Here is a 15057-nt window from a genome sequence, read left to right as displayed (position 1 = left end):
CGTTGTTAGGCGCCATTTCAGTAGCCATGGAGCTGTGGACGATTGAACATCGCGTCTTTGTTGTTGAGACGTTTATTCAAACGGGTAGTTCGGTGGTGCTTACACAGCGCAGATTTCGTACTCACTTAAATGTTGGTCGACGTGGCGCCGTTCCGTCTCGAAACACAATATTGAAGTGGGTAAAAAAAACTTCAGGACAACTGGATCTGTGAGGCCGGGAGCAGCTCGGGGAGGTGATCGAACCGTTAGGACCCCGGAAAACATCGAAAGGGTTCGACAAGCTGTGGAGGCCAGCCCTCGTCGGTCAGCGGTACGGCACGCTCGCGCTCTACGGATGTCAGACAGATCAGTTCGTCGAATTTTGCACTTGGACCTACATTATCACGCGTACAAAATCATGGTGGTTCAAGAACTGCAGCAGAATGATTTCGTACGGCGGTTTACGTTCGCAGAAAGAATGCTGGAACTGCTGAGGGATGCTGCTGTGCTGAGAAATGCTGGAACTTTTCCACGCATCTACAAGAATGCTTGGACAAGAACGGCCGCCATTTAGATGATGTCATTTTTCAAACATGAATTACATTTTTAAAATGTCTTTGTTACAGTGTATTACATGGCATTATATATGTAGTCTTTAAAAAAACAAAAAATTGAAATTCGACTAAAAATAACTGTACGAGTTTTCTGAAAATCGTCACACCTCCCTGACGGACCCTGTACTTTGAATACATTTTTGAATTTTTATTTTTGTGTGGTGCAGGTAAGATGTTTGAATTTCCTTTTTTTCTCTCTCTCCCCACCCACAAGCGCAGCATTTAATTTTCTTGTATTGTGTAAAATGATGCAATACATTGATCGACATGGTATGAAAACCTTTAGGATAACCTAGGAGATACTTCCATAGTCACTCTGTAGTTGTGTCCATTTTTTGGACAATCGTGAATTATTTTGTGCCAAAGACATTTGCAGTATAGAGTGATTAATGTAGATGTATAGAACCACCTTTAGAGGCCATTTTTCCCCGCAGAGCAGGGGTTGGCCTTTTTTGGGCACCTTGGTCCCCTTTTTGAAGCAATGTTTTATGGCCGGATGCCCTTCCTGCCGCCAACCCTGTTGGTCGCCTCTTGCCACACACAGGTAATTACCAGTGAACTGGTACTCAATTTGCCGACCTCGGAAGGATGACAGGCTGAGTCAACCCCCCTGGTGTTAATTCAGCGATCGAGCTGGATTCGAACCCAGGATCCTAGGATCCCAAGCCCTCCACCCTAACCGCTAAGCCAGCACCAGGCTAAATTAATGTATATGCATACAAAGGCAAAATGCTTTTTTTCGGTTTTCAAAGCTAAAATGTTGATTATTTAAGAAGATTCATGAAAATCCTATTTCTATCCATACATAGAGTTCATAAACTCTTCCCAGCCAGTTTATTGTCAAGAGGAGAAGAACCAGATTGCAGGTTCCCCATGATGAAAGAGTGTCATTTTAAAAAGCCTTTTGAGCAATTTTGCATCGACATTGACGGCGGGTGAAGTACCAACCGAGAATGAAGGTGTGGAGGTTGAAAGAGGTGACAGTAAGGGAGGCATTAAAAGAGAGGCTGAGTAGGGTCGAGGATGATGTGGTTGAGCTTGAAAGTGGTTGGATGTCAATGAAAGCTAGTCTGTTGGGAGCCATTGGTGAGGTATGTGGATGGACAAAAGGACCACCGAGGCATTCGGAAACATGGTGGTGGGATGATGAAGTTGGAAAGAGGATTGACGAGAAGAGGAAGAAGTTCAAGGAGTGGCAGAAGGCGAAGGGTACGGGAGCAGAAACAGCAGAGCATGAAAGTTATAAGGCAGCCAGGAAGGCTGCAAAGAAAGAGGTAGCAAAGGCGCAGGAGGCATGTAGGAAAATGTTCGGAGAACGCTTGGATTCGGAAGAGGGTCAGAAAGCAGTATTCAGGATTGCAAAGCAGATAGCGAAAGAGAGGTGTGATGTGATGGGGGTGAGTTGCTTGAAGGATGAAGTGGGACAAATCGTTGTCGACCCAGATGGAATTAAAGGAAGATGGAAAAGATATATGGAAATGCTGTTGAATACAGAGAATGAATGGGATGGCAACATAGAGAGTAACCCAGTTTTAGGACCGGCAGAGAAGATAACTGAGAAGGAAGTTGAGGAAGCGATAAAAGCAATGAAGGGTAGAAAAGCGGGAGGGCCGACGGGAGTTGTGGGAGATATGTTGAAGGCAGCAGGAAGTTGGGGTGTGAAGAGAATGACAGAGATCTGTAATCTGGTGGTGAAAGAAGGCCGCATTCCAGTGGAATGGGAACTGAGTACCCTCGTCCCTCTATACAAGGGGAAAGGTGACCCTCTGGAGTGTGGCTCGTACCGAGCGATAAAGTTATTGGAGCATGGAATGAAGGTATTGGAAAGGGTGTTGGAGAGGAGGATAAGGAAGAAAGTGAAGATCGACGACATGCAGTTTGGATTAATGCCAGGAAGAGGAACGACAGACGTGCTTTTCATTGTGAGGCAGTTGCAGGAGAAGTACATGGAGAAGAGGAAGAAGTTGTTTCTTGGGTTTGTTGATCTGGAGAAAGCATTCGATCGGGTTCCACGCAAAGTATTGACATGGGCATTGAGGAAGTTAGGAGTGGAGGAATGGTTGATCAGAGTAGTGATGGCAATGTACAAAAGAGCGCGCACAGCTGTAAGGACGAAGGATGGGAACAGTGGTGAGTTTGAGGTGAAGGTGGGAGTGCATCAGGGGTCGGTACTAAGTCCACTACTATTTGTAGCTGTGATGGAGGTGCTGGCTCAGAACGTAAAGGAGGGTTTACCGTGGGAGTTGTTGTATGCAGATGATCTGGTGTTGATTGCGGAAAGTATGGATGGACTGAAGGAAAAGATGAACACGTGGAAGGAATGTATGGAGACAAAAGGTCTGAAGGTGAATATCGGAAAGACGAAGGTGATGGCAAGTGGTAAAGCATGTGGTGAGGTGGAAAGAACTGGGAAGTGGCCCTGTGCTGTGTGTAGGAAGGGTGTCGGAGTGAACTCCATTCAGTGTACAATGTGCGCTGAGTGGGTTCATCAAAAATGTAGTGGTCTGAGAGGGTCATTAACCAGTGTGGCAGCTACATTCAAATGTAAGGTGTGCACAGAGGGAGCTGCAGATGGAGGAAATGTTGAGTTGGATCTTGGAGATGGCGTGAAGCTGGAAGGTGTGAAAACATTTTGCTACCTCGGAGACATGCTGAATGGAGAAGGTGGATCAGACTCAGCAACGGTTGCTCGAGTGAGATGTGCATGGAAGAAGTTTCGGGAATTGAGTGGCGTGCTGATGAGGGGAGTGTCGTTGAAGCTGAAGGGAAAGGTGTATGCTGCATGTGTGAGAAGTGTTATGATTTATGGGAGCGAGACATGGGTAATGAACGTAGAGCAGCAACGAAGGTTGGAAAGGGAGGAAATGCGAATGGTTCGACGGATGTGCAGAGTATCGTTGAGAGAGAGGAAGACAAATGATGAATTGCGAAAGATGATGGGAATAGAGCCTGTGATTGATGCTGTGAAGAGGAACAGGTTGAGATGGTTTGGTCATGTGTTGAGGAAGGATGAAAGTGACTGGTTGAGAAGAGTGATGGAAATGAATGTAGAAGGAAGTAGAAGACGGGGAAGACCGAGAAAGACTTGGCTAAAGATGGTGGAAGAAGAAATGCGGGCAAGGGGGTTAACAAGGAGAGATGCAGAAAATAGGGCAAAATGGAGAAGATTGTCATGGGGACCACAAGGCTAACCCCCGCTCTAGCAGGGAAAATGGCCTTTAAAATGCATGTTGTTGTTGTTGTATTGACCCATCTTTATAAATTAATGTAAAAAGCAAATTAACTCTGCCTTTTAATCACCCCCAAAATTAGGGGAATTTCAAAACAAACTCGGCTCATTTTTAAGGAATGTTTGTCAAAAATGAAATATTTTGGTGGTTTATCCATCATAGATGTGAATGGGAGTTTCCTGACCCAAGTAGTTACTACCTACCAAGCATTTCTGGGCAACAGTACTTTTTTTTGAGATGCTTATTGAGATTGTTCTTGGGAATTTTAGTTTGTGCAAGAATAGGAGTTATTGTTTAGATTGTGCAAGAATTTTAAAATTGGATGATCAAAATAATTATTCAATGTAATTGAAATTTTAAGAATGAAACATAAGTCAATATTTCAAAGTGACATGTTTAATAAAACTTGATCAGTTACAATGCACTCTGAACTGGCCTCTGCTTCTGAAACTGGGTGGGATGTCATCAGCGTATGTCTTAAAAACCTGCTCTGCTGCTCGTCTGATTTCTGCTCTTTTCACCCTATCATTTGCCCTTGGTCATCTTCCATCTGCTTGGAAGTTAGGAAACATCACTGCATTACACAAACGTGGTGCAAAAACATTCGCTTCCAATCATCAGCAAGAACATTGAATCCAACATCGCTGTTGACGTCAAATCATTCCTTTTGTCTAACAGCCTCATCTCAGATCAACAATTTGGATTCGGACACGGTCACTTTACCCTGGACCTGTTGCTTCTGCTCTTCCGAGAATGGCTGGATGCCCTCAATCCCAGGCACAAGGTTGGGGCAGACTCTCTAGATGTACATCAAGCATTTGATACAGTCCGGCATCCCATCTTGCTATCCAAACTGGCTCCCTATGGTATCCAGGCCACCTCCACACATGGCTTACTGACTTCCTCTACTCTTGTAGCCAATGTGTGGTTCTCAAATGGAGGAGCCAAATGTCCAATGTTCTTGTAGCCAATGTGTGGTGTCCCCCATCCCACCGTACTATCCTCAGATTTATGTGGTGTGCGTGTGGTCTGCCGGTAACCCCTCTCAGGTGAAACTCCAAAAATCCAGACTAAATGCTGAGTTACTCATTCCTTCCTATTTCCCTCCCTCTACCCCCCCACATGTGGAACCAACTTCCTCAGTCTGGTCATCCCACCTATCCATCCAGGGCTTCAAGACAGCTGTTCACCACCACCTCAGATAATCCACAACCATTATATTTTTACCCCCATTAACCCTCCCAAAGTCACTGCCTTTCTGTGTTTCTCGTTTTACCTTCCACTTCTGTTTTTTTTTTAGTTTTCAGGCATATCCATCTTGTTTGCCCCAGGTTTCCATCCCTTGCTCTCGTTGTTCCCCATGTCCCTTATTCGTCCAAGTCCCCCAGTATGTTGTCCTGCTAGTTATTGGTGTCTCCCCCTTTCCTTTTTGTACAACCCTAGTCAAATCTGTGTTCTAGCTCTTCCACGAGCCTCAGCTGTTTTTAAATTTTTATTATTATTATTATTTTTTTTTACTTCCCCTCCCCCCCCCCCCCCCTTCTTCTTCATCTGCAGGTACAATGTTGTAAACAATCTTCATTGTAAGCTATTTCAAACTTTCACAACTATTTGGTGGTTGCTTTTGTGTCTTGCTGAATTAGAGCAATGTCATCAAGCAAGTACCTTAACTGGACAGTTATTACACGTGAAAACTTTGCGCTTGAGGCATGAAACTTTATTCCTTTCCTTCATGTGAAAAAGTCTACAAAGGAAACAGAGCGATGGGTCTATGGTAAAAAAAAATAGGACTGGAAAGGATAGTCTCATAATTAGGGTAGACATGTATTGCAGCAGAAAATAAAGTTGTCCAAACAATATTAAAGAACATTAGTACCTCTCTAAATTAGTCAAAGTGTATAGAATTGTGAAGAAGCTTCTGAAGCCTGCATTTCAACCTGGGCCATCTTGAACTGGATGCAGTGCAACCACTGCTGTAAGGCTGGGGGGTTTCCACCACAGCCATCATCCACAGTCTCAGCTGCTCGGACCCTGTTCTGTATGGCCTGCAACCGGGCTTGCAGCCCACCTGACAGGTGCTGTGGGAGTCGTGACAACAACAACAACCAATTAACATGAAAAGAGTAAACTTTCTTCCTAATTGAAGGAAAGCAAATATTTTGGCATTCTGCTGTTAAGTCAAGACGTCTTGCCCACTTGGCTGGTACAAAGTGGGCGTGGTTGGAGAAATACTGTTGTCAATTCAGCAAGCACATCGATTTGAAAGTTATTGCAAGTGAAAACGTCATGATGGTGCACTCCCACCCACCGTTCAATTACGGCAGTTGCAACACAGTTTGAAGATCGATACCGTAACCAAAAAGTTCGATAGAATTTGGTGTTTATGTGCCAAGATATAAAAATGTGCCAGGAAGCTATCAGAGAAAGTAAGAAACCATCACTGCAGTCACGTGAGTAGGGTCCAAGTTGTTTGACCAAAAGTTTGATCTGAATGGATGTAAATACGTGATTGCAGTGGGAACTGTTGCTGACTAATTTTCAGGTTATGGTTCTATACTTCAACTGTTAAATTTGAGTCTTGCTATGAGTTTTTTTTATTTGTATACACAGTCGAGGCTTGTGGAAGAGCTAGTACACTGAACGGATCAGGATGTAACAGACAATAAATATAGGGGCATTAGCCCCGGCACTCACCTGGTAGAATAAACAGTATACTGAACTGACTAAAGGTATTTTAAACCAATATCAATGGTTGCTAGAAGACAGGGCAGCATGTCGAATCATACGAACATAATCATAAGACTTTAAGCAAACAAACAAAAAACTCAGACCCCAATTTTTCTAATGCCTTGAACAAACATTGGTACATCATGGGTGATTCAGGTTGTGGTGAAGTTTCATCAAAATTGCATGTAGTTTCTGAGAAGAAAGCAAATACCTATTTTGGGGGGCAAATCCCTCCTCCCCTGTAAACCCCTAAAGGGGCAGATTTTTTTTTTAATGCCGTGAACGTACTTTGGTACATCAAGGGTGGTGAAGGTTGTGGTCAACTTTCATCGAAATTGTGTATGTAGTTTCTGAGAATAAAGCAAATACCTATTTTGGGGGGAAACCCCCTCATATACCCCCAAAGGGGCAGATTTTTTTTTTATGCCGTGAACAAACTTTGGTACAGCATATGTGGTGAAGGTTGTGGTCAAGTTTCATCAAAATAGTGTGTGTAGTTTCAGAAAACAAAGCAAATACCTATTTTGGGAGGTCAAACCTGGACCCACTTTGACCCCGCGTAGACCCCCTTAGACTTTGATTTTCTTAGTGCCGTGAACAAACTTTGGTACATCATGGGTGATGAAGGTTGTGGTCAAGTTTCATCGAAATAGTGTGTTTAGTTTCAGAGGAAAAAGCAAATTCCTATTTTGGGGGGGTGAAACCTGGATCCATTTTGACCCCCATAAACCCCCTTCGACCCGAATTTTTTTTTTTTTTCGTGAACAAACTTTAGTCACAACACAACAAATATCATTTGTGCCAAATTTGGTCGCAATCCCATCAGCGGTTTCGGAGAAGAAATTTCAAGTGTTTACGGACTGATGGACAGACAACGTGCCATCACATAAGCTCCCCTGAACTTCGTTCCAGGTGAGCTAAAAACAGGATGCAAATCATGCATCCATGGGGTGGACAAGATGGACGCAAAAGGAAACAAAGGAAAGGGGGGTGGGGTTGTGGGACAAAGCACGAAAATAACAGAGGGTGCAAGACCAGAAAGGGAGTGGTAGAAGACAGAGACCACCGACCTGTCTGCGATGGCGAGGTGATAGAGGCATAGACTCAGCTACATCGTGGAGATTATAATAATCTTAATGGCCATGGTTCCTCAGCATTAAACTGAGTAAGATGTGGGGCAGGGGAACCATCCCAGAGGGGAGAGCAGTACTCCATCAAGCTGTAGATGAAGGCCTTGTAGGTGGATAAGGAGTTCAGTTGTGCTAAGGAAGGACTTTGCATGATGGAGGATGCCTGGCTGGCTTTGGAGGCCAACATTGAAATGTGGTTTGCCCAAGAAAGAGCATGGCTGATAGTGAGACCCAGGAGTTTGAATGACTCTTAACAATCCTCTTGAGGAAGTTCAAAGTAGATGGTCGGGTTTGCCAGATGGTCCTTTTGGAGAGAGATAGTGAGAGTGTGAGATTTGTCAGGATTGAAACATATTCCAAGTGTTTGACCATCTTGTGATTTTTTTTTTGTCAAGATCTGAAGAAAGGGAAGAGGCTGCAGTGTTCCTGTCTGAAGGATTGGATATGTCACGGCAGAGGGTGGAGTCATTGGCAAATAGATAAAGAGGATTTTCCAGAAAGTCAGAGAGATCATTGATTAAAATCAGGAATAGGACTGGTCCAGGAACACTGCCTCAACTGGGAAAGAATATGAAAGGATTCTGTTGAGAACCACATGTTGGTTACGAGAGTAGAGGAAGTCAGTAAGCAATGTGTGGAGTTGGCCTAGGATGCCATATGCAGAGAGTTTGGAGCAAAGCAGGATGCCAGCCTGTATCAAAAGCACAAGATAGTCCAGAGAAATGGCCCTCATGTCCTGTCTGACATTGACAGCTTTCAACCATTGTTGGGTGAGTTGAAGCAGCATGTCCATTGTAGAGTGACCAGGTCTGAAACCAAAGTGGTGATCTGAGATGAGGTTATTGGAGAAAAGGAAGGATTTCATATCAACTGCCATGATGGATTCCATGACCTTGCTGATGATTGGAAGTCAGGTAAGTCTGGAGTTAAGAGGATCAGTTTTTGCACCTTTTTATGTAGTGCAGTGATTGCTGATTTCCAAACAGATGTAAGATGACCTAGCACAAATTATAGAGTGAAAAGGGCAGAGTGAGGATTACAAGAACAGCATAACAGGTTTTCGGGACATGTGAGATGATGCCTTCTGGTCCAGTCGACAGAGCTGTAAGACACCGTAGCGGTTGCTCCGTGGATGGCCGGCACAAAGCCAATTTGGAGGCAATCACTTGCCCGAGAGGATGTGAGCAATACCATTAATAGTGTGAGCTATGCTAACCGACAGGAATTTAACCCGATCTCGTTCCTCCAGGCCGTAGCCAATGACTTAAATGAATGGCGCATGGGAGATTATTGCGGAGATGTACACAACTAGAGAAATAGGGATTTATTGAAATAAAGGACACAGGCACCAAACATGAAAATGGAGGAATCCAGCAGCACAAAGACAGACTATGAAGGACGATAATTATCTATATATAAAACCACTCCTCCCATCCAGCCTCCCCCCCTCCCCCCCCCCCCCCCCCCCACTTTCCACTTCCCTCCCCATATCCTCACCCTCCCCTCTATCCCCCTTCCCCTCCTCCTCTCTCTCTCTCTCGCCTCTCTTAATATTCCCATAAACGAAGCAACCCTGTTTTTCCCAGAAAAGCCGGGTACCTTTTCCAGTAAAATTAAACCAAACCCTTATAATACAAGAAAACTACCCCATTTATGGTCTGGGATACTCATTCATTTGCACATTCAGACAAACCAGGAAAGGATTTTAGAGTCAATGGCCTTGAGGTAACAGTTTGGAGATTCCAGCAGAATGCTGCAGAGTTGGGCAGTTCAAAGCAGAGCATCACATGGCAATACCAGCAGAGATTGTTGCCCAGCAAAATGTCCCCAACAGGTGAAGAGCTCTGCACCAGGGTTTTCTAAGATGAAAAGCAAATGAGAGGGCACTCCCTTGGTGCTCAAGAAGTCACCCTCCTCTCTCATTTACTCCTTCAAGCTCATCTTGTTCCTCACGCGACATGGCTTGGCCCCTGAGAGGGCGACTCAATGGCACCGACCCAATTAGCTGATGCCTTATGGCCTTGACTCTGGCCACTTGCGGTGCTTCGCCTTGCCACGGGTCTGACAAATAGCCTGCAACCTCGTCTTATTGATGCTCTCAGAGTCCCTTCACCTTACTTTACCTGACCCTTACTGGTTTAGTCTGGGACGACAGAACATGTGACACTCTTATTCTAGGTAATGACTACCACACACAACACCGCCTCCCTACAGCATGTGAATACAGGACAATCTTAGCCTAACCATGAATTCCTTATTACAGACAAAAATGAGCACACTGTCCATGTTCAGGTCTTACACTTTACTAACTATATTGGACCCCACACACGTAACAATATTTAACATTAGAACATGACCATATAAACAGTCATGACCTATAGCACCCAAAAGGCACAAAAGGTCATCTTAATGCTGACTCTGTCTTTTAAGTTTGGCCTACTTTACCTTTAAAGGAAACAATTCAAATCCCATTTTCATATTTTGGAATGCAAGGAAGATCTGGGTGACCCTTTCCAAATATGTGTGACCCACCGCATAAGATGTAAGAGCATCGTTTCATCACTTACGAACAACTCCTCTGTTTGTCAGAAAAATGTGGGGCCTTTATTTCGGTTTTAAACTTGCAGCCATATGTGCAGTCCTTACAGCGGACATTTTGATCGGACATTTTCTAGATCTAGATCGGACATTTTGCAGCCTGTCACATCTGTGGATCATCAAAAATTGTTTGAAATTCAACCAAGTCATACCTTACAGTTAGAGTGAATCATCGGCATCCACATGGGTAAAAGCTGCAAGACATGCAAGAATGATGTGTCACGTGCTTTTCTTTCCAAAAAATTTTTTAAAAATCGAAGTCAGAGGCACGGACATTGAAGTGGAAGGAGCTGGCCTCAACCATCGAAGGTATGAAAGTGCACAAGCATGCTGAAATGCTAATTCATACCTTGACAAGGATGTTGGAGTTGCAGCTTTGAAGAGCCTCCATCAAATTCATAACATGTAGACTCACCATCTCTCCAAGCTGTGAACATGACCCAGGACACTTTAGGAATATCATCTTACATGTTCATATGTGAATAACAAACGTTAAAGATCCTACAGTCTTTTCCGCGAAGAGTCGGCGAGTTGTCACGAGCACCAGGGAACAAATTCAAAATTTCTGCCACCAAAATAAAACACTAGGGACGGTCAACTAGTTCATGAAAGATTTGGGCCAAAAACTACCTGGCCAAGTCTACAAAAAGGTGTGAATAGTTGTGGCCTTTAAAGTAGTGTTCTGTGTTTGCATATCCTCCCAAAGCATTAGGCATAACATAGTAATCATGCCATGCATCAATATAACAATTGCCAAGGGCACAGGAGCTGCAGAGTCAAAGAATAATGATTTGTACAAAAATATTTTCGTTCTTTACATTGATAAATGCCCAGACAAAACAAATCTGAACTAATTGCTTTGCTTGACTTACGACAAGTCGCTGATGAGGGAGGCTAGGTGCACTTTTATTGCCTCCTGGCAAGTGATGTCAATACCTGTACCTGTTACTCAATTCCCGTACCTGTTTCCTCTTCTTAGAATGTCAACTCATTCATTAGAGCTACAAACAATGCAAAAAATGTGGGCTAGGAGCCTAGAGGCTTGCTAGTACATGTAATGGTTTTGAAAAAGGATTCATATGTCATTGATTAAGAAACTTAAACAACAGATCAAAAGCATCATCTTACTATAATTCACCAAATGTCTGTCCATCTGTCTCTCCGTCCGTCTGTTCCCAGGTACCGCAAAAACGGCTGAACCGATTGTAACTAAATTTTGGGTGGGTAATCCTGGGACCCCCTGGAGTAAAATATTTTGGACCTGTTTGGACCTATATTGTTTTCCCAATTTTCCTATTTTTCCAATTTTCCAGTTTTTCAAAACACGATGGAATAATATTTACCGATATGAACAGTGATGTGGCTTTTATTGAAATTCTACAAATACTGTTTAGATTTTGATGATTTGCATGTGATATGATTTAACGGATGTTTATATAAATCGTTTAAAATAAAAAAGCCTTCAATTTCTGATATTTTGCCTTTTCATTTGGGCCTCCCAATTGAAGCCCCATGCATAGGGCAGGTACCGTTGCTAGTTGATATAATTATAGCATGATAGACTTTTCAATCGGTAATCCTGGGATACCGTACCACTTGGTTGTGAGCAATGAGCTGCAGGATTCCTGGGGTGACTCGACTCCAAAACTCCATTGCACTCAGAGCTGCTGCTGATCCCACATCTCCTGGAGTCCATGGTGCTGCTGGTCCTGCCTGTTGCTCACAATAAATTGTCCACAGTTGGGCAAAGATGAAGGCGTGGAAGAGTGAAGCGATGTGTGCCATCGAAGCCTAGAGGAATCGAGCACTTCTTATCACAATCGACCAATCCTGACATACAGGTTAAACATTTTAAATGGAAGTATAATTATCCAGTCTGCGAATAATAACAATAAACTAGAACGGTACTGTACTAGGTAGAGAGCATACCTCCGCCAGGCTGAACAGTTTATGTTTTGTATCCTGATAGGCCGGATCTGCATTCAGATCTGAACTAATATCCAAGCGGCTTGTTCTTGTCATCCCTCCACCAAGTTTGCCTTGAACAAATATAACTTTTTTGAGATGTCATGCTATATAGTATAGTTTTTGACCCCATTTCCCAATGGTGAAAAATCACTTAAAATATAGTACGGTCGGTATCTGGATCTTCACCAAAATCTAATCAATTCGTCTTTGTCACACACCGAACCTGTCCACCAAGTTTCGTTTGAATCTGTCCATAACTTTTTGAGATATCGTCCTCACAGAAAAACACAAAGACAGACAGACAGTTTTGAAAACATAACTTCCATTTACCTTCAGCAGTGGAGGTTACAACAAGTATGTATGATCTCCAGGAATGTCTAATGGTGAGTTATGCAATCTTGGCTGATTTTCTTTTTTTATACGTACACTTTTCAGATAAATTACAACCAGCCCGACAACTTGCGAATGTGGAACTGAGCCACAGACCATGCAACATCTCCTGCAGTGTCCATCGCTAGAGGAACCCAGCACTGTCGCAGATCTTGCCGAATTCAACAACAAGGCGCAAAAATGTGGACACAAGACACATGAAAGCCCGCTTGGCGTTTGCAAAAAAGCACCTAAAGGACTCTCAGACTGTGAGAAACAAGAATCTGTGGTCTGATGAAACCAAGATTGAACTGTTTGGCTTCCGTCTGGCCACTCTGCCATAAAGCCCAGATCGGTGGAGTGTTGCAGTGATGATTGTCCTTCTGGAAGTTTCTCCCATCTCCACACAGGATCTCTGGAGCTCAGCCAGAGTGACCATCGGGTTCTTGGTCACCTCTCTTACCAAGGCCCTTCTCCCCCGATTGCTCAGTTTCGCCGGGCGGCCAGCTCGAGGAAGAGTCCTGGTTGTTCCAAACTTCTTCCATTTAAGAATTATGGAGGCTGCTGTGCTCTTCGCAGAATCAATGCAGCAGAGATTTTTTTGTAGGCTTCCCCAAATCTGTGCCTCGACACAATCCTGTCTCTGAGCTCTGCAGGCAGTTCCTTCGACCTCATGGCTTGGTTATTGCTCTGATATGCATTGTCAGCTGTGAGACCTTATATAGACAGGTGTGTGCCTTTCCAAATCATGTCCAATCCATTGAATTTACCACAGGTGGACTCCAATCAAGGTGTAGAAACATCTCAAAGATGATCAAGAGAAATGGGAGGCACCTGAGCTAAATTTCAAGTGTCATAGCAAAGGGTCTGAATACTTATGTCAATGTGATATTTCCGTTTTTTCTTTTTAATAAATTAGCAAAACTTTCTAAAATCCTGTTTTCTCTTTGTCATTTTGGGGTATTCAGTGTAGATTGATGAGGGAAAAAAATGAATTTAAACGATTTCAGCTTAAGGCTGCAACATAACAAAATGTGAAAAAACTGAAGGGGTCTGAATACTTTCTGAATGCACTGTATATACAGACTTGGCATTTAATATGGAATATTTTTTTGTGGAGGTGAACTTACTTTTCAAGATGTCTTAGAACCAAAAGTTCATTGGAATTATGTTGAAATTATTCTAGATTTTGTTAATGTGACCTTTAAAAGAAACAAAAACCACATTTGACATTTCGAAACAAATAAATTGATCCTTGAAAGTGATGTAAACTGATATCGAACGCTCAATTCATGGAAAGTACTGTGTTAAACTTCTGTACGTTTTCCATTAGTATCTCTTTATTTTGCACATTATCCAAAAAATTTTTGAACTAAAACAAAAGTTAAATTACGACTGGGATTACGGACAGTAAAATTACAGTTCAGTACTTCGTGTAACCCCCACGAGCATTCAGGAGAGCACGTACACGTTGAGGCATGCTGTTCACGAGATTTGCCAAGGTTTGGACAGGAATCTCTTGCCATGCAGTGACAATAGTCTGCTGCAATTCACGCACAGAGGTCGGCTGCTGGTCCAAGTGGTCGATTTGACGCGTTAATTCTGCCCACAAGTTCTCTATCGGATTCATATCCGGGGACATGGCAGGCCACTCCATATGCTCTACACCACGGTCAGCAAGAAAGTGTTGGATCATGCGAGCACAATGAGGCCGTGCATTGTCATCTTGAAAGACAAAGTTTCCTCGAAAGGCTGCACGAGCAAATGGAAGCAATGTTTCTTCCAGAATGGCCCTGTACTTGAACTGGTTCAGGTTTCCATTCAGAACAACCAGGTCAGTTTTGCCCCCTGCATGAAAACAGCCCAAATTGTCACCCCACCACCTCCAGCTTGGACTCTTGGCACTATACAATCTTTGTTGTAGGCTTTATGCACTTGTCTGCGCACTCGGACGCGGCCATCTTGACGATAGACCAGAAATCTAGACTCGTCACTGAAGATCACGTGATTCCAGTGTCCTGGCTGCCATTGACGGTGCTCTCTGGCCCACTGCAATCGGCGCTGGCGGTGTTGTCTGGTCAGGCATGGCTTTCTCAGGGGACGCCTGGCACGATAGCCTGCTTGAACCAGTCATTGGTTGATTAGCCTTCTGGATACAGGCACATTTGTCAGTTGCTGCCACTCAGCCCTAAGCCGATTAGCTGACTTGGTACGGCCATTGCGGACTAACCGGTGCAGCTGGCGACCATCCCTCCTTGTGGTTCTGCGGGGCCGTCCTGGCCTCGGTATTGGAGTAGGGACACCCCTCTGAGCATTTCGTTTCAGGATCTTTGACACCTGACCTTGAGTGATGCCATACTGCCGAGCAATAGCATGCCGTTTCATGCCGTAATTTCGTAAAGCCACCACTCCATGACAAACAGCATTGTCAAGTTGACGGAC

The 15057-nt window shown here is 43.8% G+C and overlaps 1 protein-coding gene across 1 annotated transcript in view; it reads right to left on the bottom strand.

Annotated features, from left to right (window-relative positions):
- Positions 1-5355: 5355 nt before the first annotated feature.
- UNC79 (unc-79 subunit of NALCN channel complex) overlaps positions 5356-15057 on the bottom strand; it is a 228455-nt gene continuing 218753 nt past the window's right edge. The window contains 5 exon segments of the mRNA XM_078787070.1: positions 5356-5901; positions 10431-10472; positions 10628-10705; position 10862; positions 11867-12069. Of these exon segments, the coding sequence (XP_078643196.1) occupies positions 5713-5901; positions 10431-10472; positions 10628-10705; position 10862; positions 11867-12069 (513 nt within the window). The 3' untranslated portion in view covers positions 5356-5712.

This window comes from Myxine glutinosa, chromosome 11 (assembly GCF_964187855.1).
Source record: "Myxine glutinosa chromosome 11, kmMyxGlut1.1, whole genome shotgun sequence".
NCBI classification, from domain to species: Eukaryota; Metazoa; Chordata; class Myxini; order Myxiniformes; family Myxinidae; genus Myxine; species Myxine glutinosa.
This window is presented reverse-complemented; position numbering and strand designations above follow the sequence as displayed.